Source organism: Anopheles maculipalpis, chromosome 3RL (assembly GCF_943734695.1).
Source record: "Anopheles maculipalpis chromosome 3RL, idAnoMacuDA_375_x, whole genome shotgun sequence".
Lineage (NCBI taxonomy): Eukaryota > Metazoa > Arthropoda > Insecta > Diptera > Culicidae > Anopheles > Anopheles maculipalpis.
Genome location: NC_064872.1, coordinates 86,699,069 through 86,723,242, shown reverse-complemented (window position 1 = coordinate 86,723,242; position 24,174 = coordinate 86,699,069). Strand labels below are relative to the sequence as shown.

General features: G+C 44.0%; 3 protein-coding genes across 4 annotated transcripts in view; 1 reads left to right on the top strand and 2 right to left on the bottom strand.

The window, feature by feature from the left end:
* The window catches only part of LOC126562373 (26S proteasome non-ATPase regulatory subunit 4), a 363,835-nt gene that overhangs the window by 78,823 nt on the left and 260,838 nt on the right, over window positions 1-24,174 (top strand). The gene's annotated exons all lie outside the window — the stretch shown is intronic.
* The window catches only part of LOC126561426 (protein grainyhead), a 136,520-nt gene that overhangs the window by 34,657 nt on the left and 77,689 nt on the right, over window positions 1-24,174 (bottom strand). For both annotated transcript variants that reach the window (XM_050217562.1, XM_050217564.1), the window contains exons 2-7: window positions 22,424-22,469; window positions 21,892-21,990; window positions 8,773-8,877; window positions 7,215-7,327; window positions 6,359-6,886; window positions 1,361-1,523 (exon numbers count right to left, since the gene is read on the bottom strand). In XM_050217562.1, coding sequence (XP_050073519.1) covers window positions 1,361-1,523; window positions 6,359-6,886; window positions 7,215-7,327; window positions 8,773-8,877; window positions 21,892-21,990; window positions 22,424-22,469 — 1,054 coding nt within the window. The remainder of the gene's footprint in view (window positions 1-1,360; window positions 1,524-6,358; window positions 6,887-7,214; window positions 7,328-8,772; window positions 8,878-21,891; window positions 21,991-22,423; window positions 22,470-24,174) is intronic.
* The window catches only part of LOC126562004 (motile sperm domain-containing protein 2-like), a 332,954-nt gene that overhangs the window by 278,902 nt on the left and 29,878 nt on the right, over window positions 1-24,174 (bottom strand). The gene's annotated exons all lie outside the window — the stretch shown is intronic.

The window sequence follows — 24,174 nt, the reverse complement described above, 5'->3', positions numbered from 1 at the left end:
TTCAGTGCATCACCGGGTATGCAAATTTTCGGCTGCATCAGAATGCAGTAAAATGACACCACCGGTAAGCCCTAGCTTCGTTCCGAGCAATTGAAACGAAGGATAAAGTTCCAAAGTATACTTTAGCCAAAGCATAAAAAAGCGGAACTATTGTTGCCGGAACTGTAAGCGTCAAGTTACGCGCGCAGGGCTAAAAGGTGCTATAAATTATGCTATAATGCAATCAAATTTATTGAATGAGGATATTTTTTTTGTTTTTACTTTTTTGATTTATTCTAACGGCGCTTAAGTTCATATGTCTTGCTCTTCATATGATGAAGTTTTTTTTTTACAATTATCTTTGAAATTGGAAGATTTGAAGATGGAATTCTATCTCATGAGGATAGCTCAGTCTTAGTAAAACGTGTTATAGTAAAGCAAAAATAACGTGCTTTTCAAAAGAAAGCTGAAGAATTGCTGTAATTGTCCACTGTTGGTAGGAAACCTGGTGGCGCTTAACCTGTAATCTTCTCTCAGACACAACGCAGCACGTGACTAGGGATCTGGATCGGAACTGGTTCGCTTCCGAACGAATCGCTCGTGGCGGAAGGTCAAGGTAAACTGGACACCTGTTTGCGAGTCTTGTGAACAAGAGAGGAGACACACACCATACCAATGACAACGAAAAAAAAACGAGATTTACGGTCCCATTCCGATCCCGGGTTTTTGGAACATCACGAGATTTGAATAAAATTCAGAACAACAACATTGCCAACCTCCTCAAAAGAAGCCGGTTTTTTAGTTTGAACCGGTTTTAACGGGGAAGAAAATCTCAATTCATTGGATCGAAAGTTTTGGAAGAATAGAGAATAAAAATTGTAAAAATATTACTTCCTGGTTTTATGCGTCTAAGCCTTAAGCTGGAAGGAACGATACCTCGAACAACGTACAAATCCGCTCAAGGTACTCTCTACACACGAAATCGATGATTGATCAGTGCTTCAATCAATACAAACAACAAACAAATACCTCCGCAAAATGGATTGACTCAATGGGAAAACAAACAATATGCTTTGAACGGCAGTAAGGTTAAGGGTTACATCTTTTGCTTTTATGCGTACCGACCCACAGGTACGCGAATCAATCAACGAAGAGAGGGTTTATATGGATTGCACTCGGATCGATCGTACCGGTTGGATGGAAAATTAATCTGTTAGCTCTTTAAACTGCTTCGATTAGGGTAGCAATCCATCAATATTTGAAGAAATAATATTCCACTCGCAAAATGTTCAAAAGGTAACGCAAACATTAGGGTCTAAGGGCTTCGACACGGAGTCTCGGATGCATTGGATTTCCAACGATTAGTACTGGGCAAACTTACCTTAACAGTTTGATTTTTAAGCGGCTTGTCCGGATCGTGCACATATTCGAGCGTAATGCCATAGAACTGTCCCTTGTTGATGTACGTTATCCGATCGTCTTCCCGGCGCTGGGACGAGCTGATCGGGCTTTCCAGATAGTATTTGAAACCAACGTCCGTGTATCTGAAACGTGAAAGGGGAAAGATAAAATCAATCACTAGGATTGCTAAATTTGTGTACGAAATCGCTGTTTGCGGGAAAGCAAAGAGTGGTCCGTTTCCATGCACGGTACGATAATTAGTCGCAAGCGCACAAACGCGGGAGATTTCAATTAGTGCATCGCGCCAAAATGGAAAATCCGCGGGACCCGCACCAGTTGGCCGCTTGCTAACAATTTCTGTAGCCACACAGCTGAACCAAAGAGATGAAGATTTTTCCTTTCCGAACAACATTATTGAAAGTCTTCACGTCCACCCCGATTCGGGCACTCGGACGCGTCCAATTGTTGCAGTCCGATGGCCATTCATTGCATTCCGAATGCTTTCGCCAAATACGTACTCCGAAATGCACTATCTGCAATCGTTTCGAATGCGATGCGTCAGGTGGTGCATCGCTATCGCAACAGTGTTTGAGTTGAGACACTCTCCTACCTTCGTCGCTTGTTCACCTTCCTGTCGTGCGTCTGTTTGCAACTAAATTGTGCACAACTTATCCTGCCTACGAGAGTGAAGATTTTTATCCGTTTGGATTTTCTCGCTTACTTCTTCCGAGGAACTCTCGTCCATCGCTACCATCCGGGAGACAATTAGAAATTTCTAAACATAATCAACCACGCCGATGGTCAAGGCACTTGATGCGTCGATCGTGTGGGTCTTCCCTTCCACTCTTTCTCCCACCATCCCTCGGCACACACTGCAGTGTCATCGCGATCGAAAAGCTGTCTCTGGTGCGCTTTGATAGAAATTATATCGAAAATTCCTTTACCGGGGTTTGCAGCAGTACCACAAGTGCGCCAACAAGCGGCGCAGAAAACGGGGCTCGGCTTGAAGCAGTGTATGAGTGTCACCATAAATTATCCGGTGCATCGGTGTGTTGCGCGCCAGCTGTCCAACCGTTACGGGCAGATTCACCGAGCGCACTTTTACGTGTCGATCACGTGTGTACATTCGTGGAAAAGTTGGAACCGCTGGAACAAGTGGAAATGAGTGACTGCCGGCCCGTTTTCCCTTCCCCTTCCCCTTCGTCCACATGGCTTTACGCGGTGGTTCATGTGAGTTTGTAGTTGCTGTGCTCGCGATACATGTGCAATGTGCACCAGAAAAATCATAATGGCGAAGGAAAAACTGTGTTATTGTCAGTGCAGATGCTGCGTCTATTAATTTTTTTGTTTTGCCTTCCATCCATTGAATGTAATGTGCAGTAGACTTTCCTCTTTTTTCCCTTCTCTCCGTGTGCCAAAACAGGGCAATCTCTTAATGCCCGGACAGAGTCCGCGCGTTGGCTGTGCGCTTAAGGAGATAATTGTGGCAAGGCTGCACTGCACACACCCGGTTAACGGTTGCGACTAATTGATCGATAATCGAAGTCGCGAATTGCGAATCTAAAAGCGATTCGCGATTGTTTTTCAGATGGAGGAGCTGCTGGTCGTCGGTGTGTCTTTCATTCAGTGCATTCGACTCAGACAGGAATTTCTTTTAATGGAACGCACTTTTTGCGGTTAACAGCTGTCAGTATTAATCGGTTTTAGAGCATGGATAGGGGGTTTATACGAACAGTTCGTCTTTGTGCGCTTTTTGTTGCGGCCAGTGAGATCTCGAGTGCGGGAAAATACGCGATAGTACATGTCGTAGGAAGAAAAAGCAGATTCAAATGCTTTCTGTAGACGAAAAACTGGGCCTAAAATTAAGAGTATTTTGAAGTACTGGCAACAGAGTTTGCCCCTAGCTGCAATGATGTAAATGTACTTGCCGATTGAATAATTCATCGTATTTTTGTAACGAAATTTAAATAAAAAAGTTGAGGCATCATTGCGCCGTAATGCGACTTTTTGCGAATAAATCATTACCCATTTGCTTTCCCTGAATTTTCCTGCAAGTGCCTTCTTTCATTTAATTCGTTTTTACAGACTTAACATTCAACAGCAAAGAGTAACGAAAAACCCCTAATCGAAATGACATTGCCATGGCACAAATCCTTCCATTACAACTACCAAAGTTACCCTTTGCACTCATCCTTCCATTCTATGCTGCGCTTTCGTACGTATCAAAACTGAGTGCGAGAAACAAAGTTCGCTGAAAACTCTCTATATCCCAACCCCCAAACCGACTATGACTGGCCGGATGAACCGGTGAACGAAAAAACATAAAATAATTGATCTATGATGCCCAATTATCGTCCTTTACGGGGAGCGAATTTGCAGTCCTACAGTGCGATGATTCGCGTACCATTTCATACATTTATGACATGAGCCGGGACACCCCTAATGAAGGAACGCAGAAACGCGGACAGCCACAACACACGCGCGCTCTCGGCCGGTGGCCCGCTCGGATGACCCGAGACCACGACATAAAAATGCATGTATGCACATACATAAATTCGTCGTTATAATAAAGATTATGATTATCGTTATGTTTATTTTATGCCCACGTTGAACGGACTTTTTTTTTGTAATATCCTTTTTGCTCAACAGCACACCACCGTACCAGAGGATGGCAGGATGGATTGGATGGAAGAAAGCAGCATTGCAAATTGGATATTTGCGTCGTCTGCACATCGGTGCACATTCGATTTGATAAAAAAAAAACGGGAAGGTTGGCGGCGCGAGGTGCATGACGTCGACAACACGGATGTGTCCACCAAATGTGATCAGCCAGATGGAAAACAAATAAGATGCCAGCGAGAGCAGTTCGGAGATGCATATCCTCCAGTTTTTTTTTTTTTTTTTAATACTGGCGTGCGACGATTCTTTGTGGCCGTGGGAACTGATGTAACCTAAGTTTTCTGCTTACCTACTGCGACACCGTACGGTTGAAGTCGCTTCGATTAAATGTATTTTATTTGAAACTGTGCGGTTTGTTTTGCTCTTCCCATACACGATCATCCATACGAGAATGAAGAATATCATTATCCTTGTGAATGATTTGGAATGACTTCGAACCAATGCAAGCTTAAGTTTGAAAAGTGGAAGAAAATTCACGATCGTTTATAAGGCGACGATTCTGGAACAGAGAGCCGCGAAATTCATTTCACCCTCCAAGAAGTAAAAGTTTCAATTTAGTCCCATCGCCTGGTCGAGCTAAAAAATAGCTTGAGGGTGTTAATAAATTATACACTATTAAAATGAAATCAAACTCTAGCACGGTCATGAAAGGAATCAATATGATGTCTAGCAATGGATGAAAGCAAGCAAGCTAGAAAGACCAACAAGCTAACGTTTGTCAAAAGCACAGGCCGGATAGCGAGGATCAAGTGCTTGGGCGTCGAACGGTTTGTAATGCAATTAAAATGCAATTAAATTAACCTTTCTAACAGTTGCGATGCCCACAAGGTGGCGTTCCCGCAGGTCCATTTCTGTCAACGATCGAGCGTCTTGGGCATTTCGGGGTGTAGTCATGGCAGCAAAAAGGTTGGATTGAATCGTTCAAGTTGCGCGCCGACCAAACGATCCACGAGATTAGGCCCGACACGAGGAAAAGGAGAAAATCAGGCTGGAACGACAACGCCCCAAACCTTCTTTCTTTCCCGCTTTCCAATCGCGGGATATACTCGAGAGATTAAATTTCAATTAGTGTACCGTGTTTTGCCATTTGGGAGGTTTGTCCAGTGACAACGCTGGCCGGCAAAAAGTAACCCGTGCGGTAAAGCCGATGATAATAAGCCCGAGTGGAAATCGGGATTTTAAGCAGAGAAGGACAACAAGAAAAGGAAACAATTAAAGATCCGCCGGCAATAACTGGCACTTACCGAAAGAAAGGGGACAGGGGCAATTGGCAGGAAATAATTCTCACCATTCGACGATTCCGATTCCGTGCGCATGCACTCGGAAAGGCTTCAATTCAGGTTAATCTATCAACACCACAGCATCCTAGCTGGATGCACTTGCTCCAATCACGGATATGGCCAATGGGAGTACTGCGTTCTTAAGCCTTGTTTATATCTGCTTGCGTGGAAAAATGAACGAGCATTGCACGAGCAGCGACTGATCGCGTTTTGATTGAACGTACGAACTGCGGTGCAGAATAATGAATGAATCCCTGAGTGCAAGCAGGCGAAAATTAACACAACGCTCAGTGCAAACTCAATGCACGAAGAACTTAAATTATGCTACATTCACTCCCGCCTTGCGGAGATGCATCGCACATCGTACTAATTATGATGAGCATACAACACGGACACCAAGAATGCAACGTCCATTTCGAGGTAAGTTTCGGAAAATCCTGCGCAAAAGAAAAACATTACGCAATCCTGTTCCCTCTCTCACCCTCGCATCCCAAATGAGCAGTACACGCGAGATGGATGGAAACATCTCCCGCAGGAATATTCACTGTAATTGAAATATGCTCGGCTAATGGGAGAAGTCGTTGGTTAAAATCACACCTCATTAGGAGTCTTTCATCGGCTGCTTTATTTGCGATCCTCGATGGCTTGTGCGAGGCATGGCAGAGAATGATGCAACCAGAATTAACGATATCGCATAAATCATATCTCAAGGTGCCCGATGGACGCCCTAGGATATACAGTCCCGGAGTTGGCAGGGAATTACGATCATTAGTAGCGATCATTTCTCACGAACGTTCGCGAGGGAATGTTACTATTCTAACATTATTAATATCTCATGCGATGGCTTACTGAGCCATTCAAAAGCATCGACTTTCTTTGATTCTGTACCCTCCATAGTTATGGATTTAAATCACGTGCAATTGCAGCTAATCGCTCCTAATGGATAGCCAACTTATCACGCTCGAATGACCACAAATACTGATTTACCCCCTCCTACGTTTGTTTCGTTGTGTACTTACATTTTTGGTATCTGAACTTTGTCAGCATCGTTCTGTCGGCCAAAATCGTGCCACGGTCGGGAGCGGGGAGCGGTAGCCGCACCAGCAGTGGCAACGGCCGCCGTCGACGAACCGCCCAGCGATGTGGTTGGGCTCGGTTGGCTACCGTTGATCGCAAGATTGCGCTGCAAGCTGGCCACACACACCGGTATATGGCCGGCTGCGTTGGGATCGACCATACCGATCGGTGCTTGGCACGGTTCCGCATAGTCAAACTGTTGCTGGACGTTGTTCTGATCGCGCGGCGTAATCGCATCCGCACCGATGCCCGAATCGGGACTGGGCAGATCCACCGTCAGACCGGCCGATGTGATCGTCTTGGTGTAGATCGAGCCGGTCTTGGTGAAACGGCCCTCGTACGTGGTGGCTGGCTGGGGACCCTCGGAATCGGCTGCCGTACCGTAGATGGTCCGGGGCGGAGCGTAGCCCTGGTTGTCGAAATATTCACGGTAGGTGTACGGTTCCGTGATGAACGCTGTGCCACCAGGGCTGTAAACGGAGAACAAAAAGGACGACAGTTAGTGACTTTTGCATGCTTAAGTGTGGAAAATATGTTTAAAATGTTCTTTTCAGATGAGTTGATGTCCAGTTGGAAGCCGAAAGATAAAAATGTTTACTTTACTATTTTTCCACTGCTTGACTAAACATTCGATTAATCACTTAAACCAACCGGGGTGGTAGATGGACGATCAGCCAAATTAATGACAGCTGGTTGGTTTGTTGATAAGTGTTGTTATTTATCACTATCGGATCAAACTTTGCGCAACATAATGAGAAAAGCATGTTCCGCTAAGTGTATTCAAATGTACTAACTTACCCAAGTCTGTTCGGCGGATACATATCATACTGTGCGTAGGAGCTGGGGCTGGGCGAGTTGGTATTCACATTGGAGCTTGCCGTCGCTGCTGTACTGTTCTGATGGGAAGGACCCTGCGAAGGAGAAACAATTTCGTATTACTATCAAGCATCAAACTCACATGGGCAACTATTCACATCATTCGTTCGGTTGTCACCAACTTATCCGTCCCTTCTAATAATTCTCCCGTGTTTGTACGTTTTTAGCAACGCCCAAATCGTTCAACACCTTTCTAATCAACCTGCCCCAGTCCGTCGTGGTGAGACTTTTGCAATGCACAAAAAGTGAAAATCACTAAATCCTCCCGCAGGCGAAACCCGGATCAGAAAGCGGGCGTTTACTGTTTGATAAACCTGTCGCCCCAGCAAGTGTCCACCCTTGCCACTGGCCGGTTAACGAGACACACAATGCCACAATGCGTAGAGTCGTTGCGTGATACCCGGCGGAATCGTAGCCACCAAGATTCCACCTGTTGTTGTTTAGCCGAAGCTGATTGTGGTGGACCGGAGGACGTTTTACATTTGACACTAGCAGGCCCTGTTGCAACAAGCCCAGCAGGTCTGGCTGTGCAGCTGCGGTAGAGGGTAGGCCGGCAAACGTTCCCAACCGCTACATCCCCCCCTCCCCTCCAGCCGAGTTATTCGACCGGGGCCTGTCAACCCATCAAAAAAGAAGGCGAACAAAATATAAACGTCAAATGTCCATGCCGATTCGGTTCGATCGATTGACGGATTTCTAGTTTGGTGTTTTTTTTTACTTGTATCTCCCTTGTTGGCTGTCTGCTCCTCCTTTATCCGGCGGACAGTTGTTGATCATGTCCATAACGCTGTGGAATGCCTGGAGTAAAACGGCGACGGGGAACGGGGGATTTGTTTTTATGTAAATATGCTAATTTTCAGCTTTGCTTGATGGATGAATCGTAGGGATGTGAAGCGGTGGTACACATTTTAGGCTAAGCGCGCTCGGAGGCTTTTTAGATAGGGTGACGACTCTGTGCGTTTGTGTACGAATTGTATCCCACAGCAGACCCCAAAATCCATCCAATGTAGGTGATATGAGTGATAGTATTTAATTCGTATTGATCGAAAGGTTTGAACGGTTCGATCACATTCGAGGAATAAAAAAAAAGCCGAGGCTAGGATTACCCTCGTGGCAAAGGCGATTAAGTCCTCACACAGGTACGCGCTAGTATGTCGCTTGGAGTAGATAAAATCCAATCACTCGTGGCTGTTAATCAGCCATGTGTTTGGTATGAATATCTCTTTCCCCTAATGTATTGTTTCTTGCTCCCTTTTGTTCCAGTTCACTTGACAATTCCGAAATCCTTCATCACGTTTCCGAAGGGGCACATTACGAGCTAGGGGTTTTGGGGCGAAACCCCCGTGAGGACATTGGACAGCTCGGAGCTAACCGCTGTCACGACGATCAGATGGTTCCGAACTGTGTCGCCCAAAAGACTGTCGCATCGTCGCAACGACCCAACGGGTGACCGAATAACTGAAACGTTGCGATGGCTTACCTGCAGGTAGATCTGCGTGCTGCCGGGGGCAGCATACATGGTTTCCGTTGAAGGACTTCCAGGGCTGGGTGGAGGTTCTTTAATGTGCAGCGATGGCGACGATACCTAGAGTGTGCAGCCGAATTGGGTTGTTGTGGGAAGTGGGGAGGGCCAAATAGACAGAATAGGCAAATTACCAACGTTGGCAAGAAAGCGGGTAGGAAGAGTAAAGGATAAAGAAAGAGAGAGAGTGAAAGGGATTTTATTAAAATTTTTGGAAAACTATTTCTCCAACGCTGGCTGAAGCGTAAAAACCATGGGTGAAATAGTTCGACCTCCAATGCATTGGCCATCGTGTCCCATCGGTCTGGCTGCGAAAATCCTCGTAGCATTAGGCGCTAGCGGTTAATTGAATTTTAATTGAACGAGAAACGTCGCCCAAAGGCATGCGTCGGAAGGAAGGACCGTTGCAACGACACAACGTGAGTGAGAGAAAGACAGCGCTGAACGATCGATAAGCGACGAACCAGCATCGTGTGGGCTTGTTAAAAGCTTCATTCAAGAAAACATAAATCTTGTAACCTAACCTTCACAGGGTGCGGGTGGGAAAGGGTGAAACAGTCGAGGAACGAGCAGTGGGAAATGGAACGAACCGCAGCAACACGGGTCGCGACAAGCACCTGATTTAATGCGTTTCGTTTGTTTGGCGCCAGCAAGGATGCGAGGAGGAATCGTCGCACCGTCGCATGGGACGCTGCCTGCAATTTGTTAGCGTCACACGCCAACCGTCTGTGTGACCGTGGTGGCGAAGGTGGATTATTGAATGAAGCTTTCACACTGCCCGATTTTGCACGTGCAGCCACAGTGGGACGGCCCCGATAGAATCTGCGACTACGGTGGGACTAACGCAATGTTCGATTTCTTCCTCGCGCTTTCGAGCGATCGTGAAATGATGGAAACTTACAAACTAACAGTGTTTAGTTGTGGAATGTAGGCGTGCTGCGCATGCAGCAGAAACGGGGCGAGAACGGATTAATTAAAAGAACTCATGATCGTGCAGCGTAATGAAGATGATAATAGGAGATGGGGGATGAAGATGTAACATGCGGACGATGCTCATTGATTTGTATGGTTTAACTCTGATAAAATCTTTCATGTTGAAAGATTAATGTAAATTTGTTGGATTTTGTTATTGTATTAACACCAGCAAAACTGTCTTATTTATATGTTATGCTTTGACGCCATAAAATATTATGTTACCTAATCCTTTTTGCAACAAAAACAAAATCCACTTATACAAAGCATATTTTCTCACTTTTATCTCTCGCTATTTCTCTCTCTCTCTCTCTCTCTCTCTCTCTCTCTCTCTCTCACTACATAAAGAACGTTCGTAATGCACGTTTATCTGCCGCCATGCCCAACGGTTATCGTGCATCGCGAGGGCTTGCGATTATGAAACGCTTAACGACGGCTTTGGATTGATCGCGAAAAAAAAAGTGGTATAAAAATTGAAATGATTGATCAGCATCCGTCGCTACTGCGTACGCTACTATCCTGGCTGGGCTGGGCTGGGCGTCCCAGGTCGGCCGGCGGGTTTTCTGTGGCGTAATGGCGAAATCGATGATTATATCTAGAGCTAGACAAGTGAGACAAGCGACAAAGAAGCCTAACAAAAGCAACAACTAAACGCTGAAGCTCTACAGGCGGTGCAGAGTTTGGTTATAGTTGAGAAATCGGTGATGATATACACTTTTTCAGGATTGAGCATTCAATCGCTTGGGTTGAGCCAGAAAAAAATGTGCATTTCTCTTGACTATTTAAATGATAAGCTGGTTTTATTATGGTTGAGCATTTAATGTGTCGTTCAATCGGCAAGAATCTTGAGCTGATCATAGTCACTAGGGCCGAAACGATTCATGAGCTTCATCATGGCTGCCCATCAGGCCGCTTTAAATGAGTTTTGATAAATATTTGCCCATTTTTTGAGAAGATTATAGATTATAAACGCATGCTTTTTATTGTACGCCTCTCTTCCTATTGTACTAACCAATTCTTTCGTCCAGCATCCATCTTCTGTACGCTGTATTCTCACATGATTCGGTTTGATTGATTTTGTATTGCTGTTGAGGTTTCTTGTTACATAGTTTGTCTTATCACAGGGCTTAAAGTCCTGTCTCTCTCTCTCTCTCTCTCTCTCTCTCTCTCTCTCTCTCTCTCTCTCTCTCTCTTTGTCTAGCTCTCGCGTAGCAAAGCGTAGAAAACAAATCAAAAGATACACGAAACCCTAAGAAGCATAAATTGAAAGGACCAAAAGAAACAAAAAGAAAGATAGAAAGAAAAATATGTTTCACAAACGATAAAAGCGTCTGATTCTAATCAAAACGACAACTGTCAAAATTCAATTTCCGCTTAGGCTTAATGATGCGTTGCTGCGGGCTCGCATTCGATTTTACATGCGCGGATGATTGATTTGTTTTCCGTGTGTACAAGCTGCTCATTTGCTCGGTTGAGATGAGTTGTAGAAAAAAAAAAAAAAAACATTTGTTAATCCTTTTTGTTGCTGCTTGTGCTTTCGGTATGCTTTTGTTATGATGAATAGCTAAATAAAGATAAGTTTTTAATAGATTTTTCAATTATAAAATCCCATTAAAACTGCGTGATCTTTATTAACGTGGGTCCGAAGGCTTGCACAGTGTACATTAAACCGGTAGACAATAAAGGTCAGCGCGAATAAAAACAGTTGCTGACAAGATCGGCTACTGTTACCCTGCCAGCCGTGCTTGTCATTGTTGGGGCTACCGCTTCGGTCTCATTCTATCGTCTTAATACACATTCTTGGTCTATCCATCCGATGGAATCTGGACCCATGGGTGGTTGAGATGTTTACTTCAGTGTTTAGACACAGGGCACCACAACACAACAATGCAGACGAACAAACAAACAAATGCTCAAATAATAATGAAGTACAGCAGACAGAAAAAAAAGGTAAACCAAAAACACCAAAACATGCACAGCACACGCTCAGCAAAAGGTAATACATAAAAAAACCTCCGCACCGAAAATGGTTGTCGATCAATATAAACTGTCCGATCGTTTGCAAACGTATCCCAGGCGTACGCGGTCTTAAAGGGCGGACCTGACGCGAAGGACGCCTCGAAGCGAACGAACGAATTGTCAGCAACAATAACCTCCAAACGAGGAACCCCCCAAACTACAGCGACAACGGTAACAAGATACACTAGCAGAGCAGCACAGGCACCAGAAATCAAAAAGGTAATCGAAAATGGATCACATTAGCGCAAAACGCGATTGATACGCGCTGTCAGGGAATGCGTCGTTTGTCGTTAATTTATGAGAGCGCATAAACGTGCGTCCACGGGCCTGGTCCTAGGGAGCATGCATGATTGGATTTTTGTGTGTTGTGTTTCGGTTTTTGCTTTGTGTGTTTGTTTTTTTTTTTTTGCAAAACAATCTTCAAAAGCATCATCACGAGGGTGAATTATAATTATACCCACGCGAATGCATACTCTCACCATGCGTTAATCCATTTGCTGTGCTCATTAAAAAATGCTCAGAATTTGTACTGGAATTAACACGCTTTACTTGAACACAAAAAAACGTGTGTCATAAAAAGGAAAGCAAAAAAAACATTGTTGAAGAACATTAACATCAAACAAAAAGGCAAACAAAAAACCCCCCATTGCTGATGTTGATGAAACGAAAATGAAGAAATTACACATGATAAAACAGAACAAATAATTAAGCACTGAACAGCAGGACAGCCGGCCTGGCTGAGAGAGAGAGAAAAAAACAAACAGACGAAAAGCAAAAGAATTTAGCGAAAGATGTAATGGACACGATGATGACAAAAGTCAGCACCACCGAGAAGAGTGCCGCGTAACCGGGTTGTTGATGATTTATATAATTTACAGCGAAACTGTATAAAGTGATTCCGGTAGCCCGGTAAAACAAGTGTGCACAGTGAAACGATCGATCGATTTCGATGCGGTATCAAGTGACAAACCTTCGTTTTTTGTGTGTTTTCTTTCTTTTGCCATTCACTTCAACTTATGTTGGCGAATTTTCAAATGATTCTGTTTCAACATGGGTAGAAAGTTTTGTCTTCCTCTTGATGGTCTCTCGTGCACTGTGCGCAACTGATTGAAATTTTAAAGATACCGATTTCGGCTCAGCAAAACGCGTATCGATAAAAAACGGGCCATAAAACACGCAATCATCTAAAATTAAGATCCTTCCAGTATCTCCTCGCGTCTTTACGAGCCGATCGTGCAACCATCGTAACATATGTCCGTTGGGTTGCAAACTTTGTGCAAAAGGTTTACTGGATTAGCGTTTATGGCTTCGGTTCGGGCTGCACTTTGCAGTGTACTAGAATAACACAAAAGAAATCATTTTAATTCGCGCGGGTGTACAGTGAAAGTAGTAGTAAATCTACTATTGCAGCCAGCAAAATCGATTTTCGATCCTTCCTTTTGTTTGTGGTGGTTAGCGACTTTCAAAATGTGTTCGAAGGATTCGTGCTTCTCGCTTGCTTTTGGTATCGGGAGCGTTGTGGTGCACAAGCAATTTGAGTGAAAGATGGACGATTCCAATTTTATGTGCCTCAGAGCTTTGGTTCTTCCAACTCCATGCGGTATTGGGCGCAAAAATTGTGCGTATAATTTTACCATCCTCACGAATCCGTAAGCACTGCTGTTCGATCCGGCCAATCACATAAAAGTACCGACCGGCCGAACCCGAACCAGCCCGTTAAAGTTAAGTGCATTTTCACATTTAATATTTTTTAATTGCGAGCTCCATTTTACGACACACGTATCGTGACGAGATGCTTCTGCGGTGCTGCATTTTTTTCACCTGGTGCCGGCCCAACCCCACACAATCTTAGGTTTGGGGTGGAATGTTTTTATTTTCTGATTTTTATATTTTAAAGCGAGACGAGCTTGAGTCGATTTATTTTTTAGTTCGATTTAATTTCATTGTAAAGCCTTGGCCGGTTGGGCGTCGAATGGAAAATTAATTATAAGTTGGGCGAAAAAAGCGGTGGATAAATGGTATTGGGATTCTTTACCGAAATGAGCGCCAAGTGAAGGAGGTTTTGTAAGCAATGAAAAGAAAAAAAAAAGATAAAAAATGGAAACCAAAACGGTCGTCACCAAACGAATCAAATGTGGAGCAATTTGTGTGAATCGATTACACCCGCCTTTTGTCATGGTGACGACGATCGCACCACTCGATCGGGTTTGATTGCTTTCTTAGCCAAAGTCAAGAGCCAGACTGGATAATCGCGTATCCTTTTGCACCGTGTTCGAAAATCATTCAGATTATTCGAAGCGTAAGACGATACGGATACTCCACTTCCTACCCCCGTTCTGAGGGAAGATCTAATAATTTTTGAAAAAGAATTAATTAACTAACTTCTTCTGCAAAAGGAGGAGAAGCCTCACACGATCACCTGCTGGCTGCTGTGGCAGCAAGTGTGTGTGTTTTTATTCCCATCTCAGTTTTCTCTCAATCTTTCGCACAGCCTCGCAGCTACGAAAAAACAGCCAAAACAGCTTTTGCTCTATCTGCATCGAAATTATTACCTTCGATTCTTAATTATACTCAATAAATTTGGATTTTATTTATCGCCCGTTCGCGATTGGTCCATTGAAGATACAGAGAGAGGAAGAAAAATAACGAAAGACTCTAAGCGACGAACCTTGGGCGAGTGATCGTGAATGGCAAGAACGTTTTCAATATTTTTGTGTTTTACTGGAGGAAGAAAAAGGACACAGATACACCAAACATAGGTTGGAAATTGGAATAAAATGTTCGCCCGTTACCGCGTGATGATGATCGTCGCGAGTAAAGCCGTGACGATCAGCATGATGATGATGATGATGATAGTCATTGGCCTATTCAGCTAATACCGATCGGGAGTAGTAATATAATGATCGGCACCGATCAAGCCCCAAAATCTAGCCCCCCTGTTTTACACACACACACTTGGGTGGATTGGTAGCTCATTTAATTTTTAATCAGATTTCACAGACGTAAAGGCTGAGATTTCTGTCGGCTTCGGATTACACGTGATCGCAATCGGCCTGATGCGCTCATCGAAAAGGGAACCGGAGGATGAGGGTTGATTGTGCGGGCGCATTATGAATATTTATGCGCCAGATTAGGCTATGCTGCGGTGGATACGATCCTCCCGATCGATGAAGTCCGACAAGGAGAGCAAATCTGCATAATTTTCTAGCACCCTGGTCGGTTTCTACCCGCAAGGCCGTGCTGTGTGTAAACGATTGATCTTCCAATTTTCATCACCACCACAAGCATCGTCTAGTTCGATTGGAAACGATCCTGCACTACGATCGTGCTTTGTTCAATTAGCGGAAGCTGCTGTATCGCTTCTTACAGTACACAATATCGTTAATTTGGGAAGCAAGGGAGGAAAAATTAAGCGAATTAAGTGTGGGTGACATTATTTACCGCCACAGCTCATTTCATGCTTTTAGTGCTTTCAGAGGAGAAATATTTTCTCCTGATACAAAAAGCAAAACAAAACAACAAAATAAGTAAACCAGGTGCGCACATTCCTATCGTGTGAGAGAGTGTTTTCTCGCCCTGCAGAGCGTGTGCGCCCTGGCTTCGGCAAACATTACCTCATTTTTCGTCGCTAATTAATGATAAATCTACTAATAGTTGGAAGCATTCGCTGTTCGGCTGTGTGAGGTTCGCTTCTTCACCACTCATAAATTAGCACCAACCCAGGATGTGGGGCTCGCAGCTGGGTAGGGGAGTTGGAGGTGAGCCGTGCAGATAAAAACGTGCCATCGGGAAGCCACTTTAGCTTCTTTCGGTTGGTTACGGTCCGATATTTATTTCCCACACGAATAGGAAGCGGGAACAAAAACACATACACAACTTGCTGCTGATAGGAACACAAAAAAAAAAAACACTATCGTACGACCTCCCGCTATTGGGTCATCCTTCCACCCCGTCGGTGTTGGTGACAGGCGCACACACACGCAGCAGTAGAAGAAGATGAGCTGTGTTTTAATTTATGCTGCCCGATAATAACTCGATAAATTGTCATTTGTTATGCACGGCTGCGTGTGCTAGTGTCGAGAAGCGAACACCACCACCACCACCACCACACACACACACACACAAATACTTCAAACGAGTATTTATTAGTTAAAAATTATTTGAAGGTTTTGCAGTGGTAAAATAACGAAAAAAAGCCTATGCACGAACCTCGCGGAAGGTTTTTTCCTTCCTTCCTCCATATCAAACTGCGCTTTACCACCGCCTTACGTCTATTGTGTTACTGGCCTAGAACGGCTTGTACCAGCTGATAAGTGGCGAACGCTTTGAAGACAAATCGGAAGTGTCCATCAAGAAGGAAATGAAATGCGTCTCATTACGGGACCGTCTAATGACTCGTCAAATGGGCGCTACTACGGGTGTTGGTCGTAAATTGTGCCTTTGTTTTCTACCTAATTGTGGCACTGGTGGTGATTAAGTGTTATGTTTTTGCAAGTGGGTTTGAGAGTTATTGTTTTGTGTCCCTTTTTTCTTCAATAAAAATATTTAAAATTTCTCTTCCATCTCTTACAATTTGTGACAATTTTTCTTTTGCGTACTTCTTCTTCACTTTCATGACACATATGCACCCAGCGAATACGCTCACGAATGTGCGATAACGAGCAGCATAAAGTCGCAGCTCCGATACTGTTTAGGATGGCACATCGCAATAATCACGCCACCATCACGAACCGCTGTTTGTCTGGAGTTTTTTTGTTGTGTTTTTTGCTTCAAAATATCACACAACACGCAACTCGCGGGCATTGTTTTCCACCCCATTGCTGCACAATTTAACTTTGTTCAAATTGTTTCACGTGACGGGGAAGGAACGTATTCACGCTCCACAAACACGCAACACGTAAGATGACGACGACGCACCACATTAAGGAACAATTATGCGGCAGGACACAATACGAGAGAAAATGGGATCAAGAAAAATGCACAGAAGAAAAGACCAGTAAAAGAAGCCACCCAAGGGAGAGGTCATCTTGAAGTGGTAAAGCCTTAACTATCTATACGTGCACTATCGCAAAAAAAAGGAACAACTTTCGGACAAACGATAAGCACACGTTTCACGATCGTTTCGTTTGCAACACAACACGTAGAAAACTCACGCACAAATTATCGATCGGCAGAGGAACACCAAAGAGCAACACCGCGAGGAACATGTCTTTTTTCTTTTTTTGGAGACTGCAAAATTTTGCCTTAAACTGTCATATTTAAAATAAATTACTGTCCGTCCGTTCACGCGCGCGCTCCCTCTCTTGAGTAAAATTGCTGCATTTTTCTTTCCTTTGAATGCTTGTAAATCCTTGTGGAGCACCTGGGCGGAGGGTGGGATGAACTGTCCTTTTACTTTTACACGACGAGTCTTTTCTTTGCTGCACGAAACTTTAAGAACTATGGTGTTTGTCATCGATCATTATGAACATTATGAAGGGATTGTTGAAATATTTGCGTCGATCAGATGCGATCATTTTCTGTTGGACACTGTACCGATCACGTAGGTTCATCGATGATCGAAAAATTTTTTAATAACCACACACAAACACACACACAAAGCACCTATTTGTTGTTTCCATCATTTCACGAGCTTTCGTATATTTTCTGTTAAAGAACTCTTTTTAACCATCACTTCATTCGAGAGTGTTACCTCGAAAGGACACAGATGCCAACCACGAATAACTCACCAGTTAAAAATGGCTAGAGGACACTAGTTTTAACTCAGATTTGAAGGATTTTTACGGGAAGTAATATTTCTACGGATTTTTTGCGGTAAATGTTTACACACTTTTCTTCACATGAAAATGATTTTTTCTTCTTTAACGGAAACTAAAATCACCTCTTACTATCACTATTTCTTAAACCGGTGATAGATTTAACTTGCACACCAAATCACTCTTAATGATCAGCCGACTTTCTTGAATATTAATCTTCCCAAACACACACTACTGCAAAACTTGTGATTCGTTGTCAAACTCCGAGGACAACAATTGCCTGTTTTTCATAAAAATCACGAAAAATTCCGGCACACCGCGCAAAAACAAAATTCTCGCACGCACGGCAAAAACGTTGACGAACGAAGCAAAACGCACGCCGCGGGCCTCACACACTCACTACTCTCGCTCGCTCGCTCGATCTCGATTCATCAACGTCTTTTGATAGACTAAATCCCGTACCGGGGCCACGCGTAATCAGAGTGCGCCGACGAAGTTTCCGTCCCTCGGCACGCCGGTTGCGCTGTGGAATTGTGTGGAAAGGAACTGTGCAGAGGGCACACGGTTACGTACAGGGGAGAAGGAATACACACCCGGGGCCAACAAGCCAGCATGTGAGCGCAGTAGTGAGAGGTGCGTACGAAAGAAGCGCACACGAACGGGCGAAGACGTTCGAATAAGGAAAGAGTAAGCAGGAAAACAAACAGGAATGAGAGACACGAAGTGTGTATGTGTGTGTGTTTATGCGTTTGTGTGTGGTAGGGAAAAGATAAGCAAAGACGCACGAAGACAAAGACTGCAAGAAGGGAAAACCGGTAAGAGGTGTGTAAAGGAATCCGAGACGAGGACGAGGTTGGAAAACTGGGAAAAGGGCACTCAGGTGTGCGTGTGCGCGCGCGCAAGGGGGACAGCGCATGTGATGGATGCGCAACTACGGGTGCGCGCGTATGACCAACTTAGGATCGCGCCGAAGAAGTGTCTTCCGTTTTCACAGATGCTTGCTGAGGTGAGTGATTGCCATCCGATCTTCTGTAGAGCGGGTTGAGAACTTCCCCGAGTTCTAGATCGTGAAACCGAAGATGGACAGGATTTTATGAGTGACTCGTCCTTAAATGAAAGCACATTTTAACTTGATTTTATATACCTTCTTTGAATCTTAAACACATCCACCAAAGCCTAGCGCATCGTGGTAGAGAGAATTTTTTTTAGAAATCATTTCCTAGCTCTCTTTCTTCTAATGTCTTCTCTAAAATCTACCCCAAAAATACGACGCCATGTTTTTTGACGCCTGTCCTTGGATTTGCCCAACATTAGGACCGTACCTTCAAACCGTACAACCCTTCTTCACGAGGTTTTTTGTGTGCTTACGTCGCTTTTTTCCAAATTCTAAACCCATAAAAACACTCCTTGCACTAAAAGTGCCCAAAACGAGCGTCTGATGTCGGGAAGAACGACTTCACGGAAAAGACAAACATACAGCTCGGTTATTTCCTTTCGGAGTCCTCAGGATCCACCACGAAGACGACGGCGACGACGGCGGCAATAGCGCACCAAAATGGATAATAAAAGTAAACACTGAAGGGCTCGCTGGCTCCTTGGTCTGGCGGTATCTTCTGTCGTTTTATGTAGCATTTTTAGTGCCACCTTTTTCCCACCTCGCGGAATCCCTCCCGCCTGCCCCACCGAAAGGTTGGGAAGCTCCACAGAATTCATTTCTTTTTGCGTTTTATGTTTCCGCTTTTCTAGCAGCAGAAGCGAGATGATCTATGTTGGAATGTGCAGAAAAATCGCTTCACGATGGAAACTTCTTTGTACCCTTCTGAGTTCCTTGTGTCAAGGCTTTTCGTGTGAGTGTGCGTAGATAAAGTTGTTCCAAAAAGGAAGGAAACATTTTTTAATGGTCACGCGGAGTTGCAGAAGCGGAGCTGTAGGGCCATTAAAATCAACCGGCAAAAGTAAAAGAACGAGCGGAAAACGTCACGGTAGGTCAAATGACAAAAGAATCGGTTTAGCCGCTTTATGTCGGTCTAACGTGTGCAACACTTTAGGTTTCTTGGAAGCGATAAGATGTTCCGTTTTTTGGGGTTTTTTTTACTATGTCTTCTAACATCCTCTTAAAAACAACAGTGCTAAACGTTCAGCGTTTGTTTCAAAACATGACAAAAATTAGCCCATTGTTTCGTGTGACATGTTCGACGTCAAAGTGTAGTGCATTTTTCACAACACAAAAGCTCTGCACTTGAGACGAACAAACAAGCCCTAAACATACCCTTTTTTGAAAACTATTCTCCACAACCAAAACCACCCTACGATCGATTACCGATTTTCTAATCGATGTCAACTGTGTCGTAAAACGAAACTGCCATCAACAATCAAACGCGCATATTCAGGGAGGGTTCTTCGTAACAACAGCATCAACCATAAAAAGGTGCATCCAATTGCACTTCCGCTGCGCTTCACGCTGCGAATGCAGTTTCAATCGCCCTGCATTTTCCCAGTGAGCGGTACAATCGAATAGCGATCACTTGGTAAAGTGGCAAGCGAAAGGTAATTTCGTAAGGGTTGCTTTTCGTTTTGCTCAATAATACTCTGCACGCGTGTGTTTGGCTGCTCGAGTGTCAAAGAAAGGAAAATATAAAATCGGATCAATATGGAAATATTATTCGCCAAAAAAGGGTTGCGAAAAATAAGCTGAAAGGGCCACAATTACGTTACAGGGTGCTTTCACCTGCGTTTCGTCTCGAGAAAGGATACGCGATATGATTCGGGGAAGGCCAATTTTGGGAAGGGATTTTTGTTGTTGTTGAGAAAGGAATCAATATGTTTGACTTTGCGCAAATCGCTAGGGTGCAAATGTGAAGGGGATTGAGAAATGATTTGGGTTCTAAAATCAAAACAAACAGTGATAATCATGTATTTATAATTTGCAAAATGAATCGACTTTCAGACGAAACAGATCGATTAGTTGAATATAGCCATTGATACAATCACATTCCCCGGGTGTGTTTTAAACCGTTTTTAAATAATTCATTCTTAAATAGAAAGGAACCGAAAGGATAGCAAAAACAACACCCCCAATATCCACACCGTAAGTGACGGGGGAGTAAAAGGTGTCCCGGAACGATTGGGAACCACACCGAAAAACGCACCCTTAAAAAAGAGAGCGTCAAAATGAAGCGATCGCAAGCGGGAGTTTGCAGCAAGTGAAGGAATAATAAACAAAAAAAAAGAAAGAGTGTAATGAACTATCGGGAGCATTTGCGGGCGTCAATCGTACGGTCCGGACATACGGCAGGACCCCAACACCATACACTTATCACTTCAACTTCAAGATAATACACCCCCCCCCCCCCCCCCCCCAATGCGGTACAACATTCGCAAGTCCCCATTCCTTAATTCACTCCCGTTTTTTTTGGGCATACCACCGCCCAACACCGGAGGACAGGATAACGGGCGAAAGTTGACTACCGACCATTCCGGTCGGTCGGAATATTATTCCACATTGTCACGCAGGATCGTTGAATAAAAAAAAAAGGACAACCATAGAAGATCGTGTACGATCGGGTGCGATTGATTGCAACGGCGGTGTAAAAAGATAAAATCGAAACCTTACACAATCGCGACCAGGACCGGTGCTGGGCGGCGTAATCATATGTAAACCGGGATCATTGATGGTAGTGGATTTGTTGGGGAGGTTTTTTTTCGGGAGCAGCGGTGGCGCTTTCGGGCCGCAATGGGACCATATAAGGAAGGTGGGCATGCAATACGGAATCGAAATGGCGAGCAAAATAAGAAATATTTGCGACTTTTGTCAGCTGTCAGGGTAAATTAAATTATCGGCAAATTGAAAGTAGCCAACCGATTTATTTTTTTTTTGTGTTTGTGCTTTTGTAGTGAAAAGCGAGTTGCGTTTGCTTTAATCAATGCTTTTCGTCAGTTTGGTGAAGGTTGTCCTTCTCCAAAATTTTCGAAGAATAAAGTTGTATGATATAAAATGTGTCTCATGTGCTGAAGGATGCAGAGTAGTGTGATTATGATTGGTATTTTGAAAGTATAACATGCCCCCTAACATGCAGAAAAAGTACTTCATTTAGCTAAATTGTGTTATTTAGTGTAAAGTTTTAAATTAGTTTGTTTCATTTCAACAATAGCTTCAGTGGTGTTTAAATTGAAGAGCAGAGTTGTTTGAACAAATCTCCTAAACAAACAAAATAGTTAAACAGAAGATGACAATAACCCGAACGAATGATGATTCTACCCTATACCCGATCTAATGATCGTATGGAAACCGATAATGAAGACAATTGGGTAAGAGAAAACACAAACTTACCTTCTGATTGCGTGGATTTTTCGGCTCCTTGCGCAGATCTTCCGGTTCGCGCTTCACGTTGATCGTCTGTGTGGATGGATGAGCGCCAAGCAGCAAATCCTGTTTTGAGACGGAATGTTTTGTTTAGAATTTTGATCACGCTTTTTCCCTCGCAGGAAAAATCATAACAACAACCGACAAACTACGATCAAACACATGAAACGTAACGCTAACGTAACGCTCGCTAACGCTACCCTCATCATGCGCTAGAGCGTAAGCCTACTCGCTCACTCACTTGACCGCATGGTAGGAGTCGGTTGCTTCGGTTTAAACACGCCCCCTTTTTACATCGGGGTAAGAAAATCGCGTTTTCGTGAGATCTCGCCTTCGGTCGCTCAGATGCGTGAGTGCTACACCGGTGCGGTGCGCACCGAGTTCAGGATTTTGATTTCGAAACACGCAAGGATTTTCCTACTCGTACCAATCTTATCGATGTAATGTGTTAGTAAATTTGAGCGAAAATATAATAAAATAAATTACATTAATAACATACCATTGCTTGCAGTGTCTGCCCATTTAGCTTTGCGCCGGAGTTGGTGCTGTAACGCGTTGCAACAAAAGCACAGGAACACACAAACAAATGCGCGTGCGTGTGTATGTGTATTTGAGATGGAACCAGAACAATAATTAGCCCCGTACGCGACACCATGAATCGTTCGGAAGGCGGCGTATAACGATCGTCATCAGCAGCGGCAACAGACGCCATTCATCGTTTGTCAGCATCAAGTGGGCACAATTTCGCCAGGAAGCAAAACCGGAAAAGAAAGAAATAAAAACAACAAAAAACGTACTTTTCATTAGAGAGATGAAACTGGGAAGAAAAATGATGGGCTGGCACTGGGAAAGCCGTTCAGCGAGCCGTCATAAATTGTGTGCGAGATTATTATGTCGAAATATTCATTTGCTTCGCATCTTCGGGACCGTTTAAACTGTTTCCTGTTATTATTATTTTTGCCTGTAGCCGGCGTCGCCAGTTCGTAAATGGATGTGACGCGTCAACATAAAATTCGCGCCTTTGCCAGCGCATTTCAACACCTTTGCAGTTAACTGCACTTTCGCACAGTCGTCGTCAGCGTCGTCTCTAAGTCACATTTTCCAGTCGTCCCAAGCATAGTCGCAATTGGTCGCTGGAAGGTTGTGAAATTAATCTCTCCGCTACAAAACGTGCCGGACTTTTGATGATAATGAATGAAAAAATCAGCCCTGCCCTTGTTCGTTTAAGGGATGGCTTTAGTCTCCCATTTTTTTTCTTTTTTTGTGCTAGTTTTTGTTTTTTTTATAAATGCAATTAAAATATTTATCATTTGCAGCGTGCGGTGGGACTGCATCTCGGTGAAAGCCGCCGACTCTAACAAAAAAATGTAACAAATGAGGAGAAACAACCCCGCTCAGAAGGAGATCATAAACATTTATGCTTTTATAGCATCGTGGTGCTCTGTATGTGTAACTCTGGCTGTTTAGTGCGACTCACACGTTATACCCCACCGACGAGACGAGTGTGACTGTGGCGTCACAGTGACACTTGTTGCATCGTTTGGAACCGTTTTGGAGGGGTTGAGATGGCGAAGATACAGAGTGAGAATCTTCCGCTTGCATCGTTCGTTTTTATGGTTGGAATTTCATCAAATTTGGAGCAAATCTCCTTCCTCGCCCATTTTATGACAAAAAGCTCGAACGATGCCCTTAACACCGTTGCTATCCGTGGAACAGTTTGTAGCTAATTAAGTTCCTGAGTGCGCGTTAACCCATCGCGCGCTCCCCCACCCCAACAGCTGACGCAAATCGCACTCCACCATGCACGGTTGATCCGAGTTTGGGTGAAGAGATGCCATAAAAAATTCGGCAGATTCAATTTACATAAAATCATAATAAATACCACACCACACCTTTGCTGGCCCGTGCCTCCTCCGAAAAGGTACGCCGATGCTTCTCCGATTAAAAAGGGAACCAACAAAATATGAGAGGCTTCAGCTGATTGATCGTAAAAAAAGACGACAGAATCGATCGCCGAAGCGTTTTTTGCTTTCTTTCTTTTTTGTTTCGTTTTCGGCCGTGTGACACCTTTTTTTCCGGGCAGGTGGGAGTTTGGATGAAAAAAGGGGAATATTGAATCTGCCGCCGTAGCCCATCTCAACGCCACGTTGGGTGAATTGTACTGGGAGTTGAAACTGACTGCGAGAACCCAGCCTTCCTTCAAGTGGTGGTGCATTTTTATTGACACCAAACAACAAAACAACCGAAAAA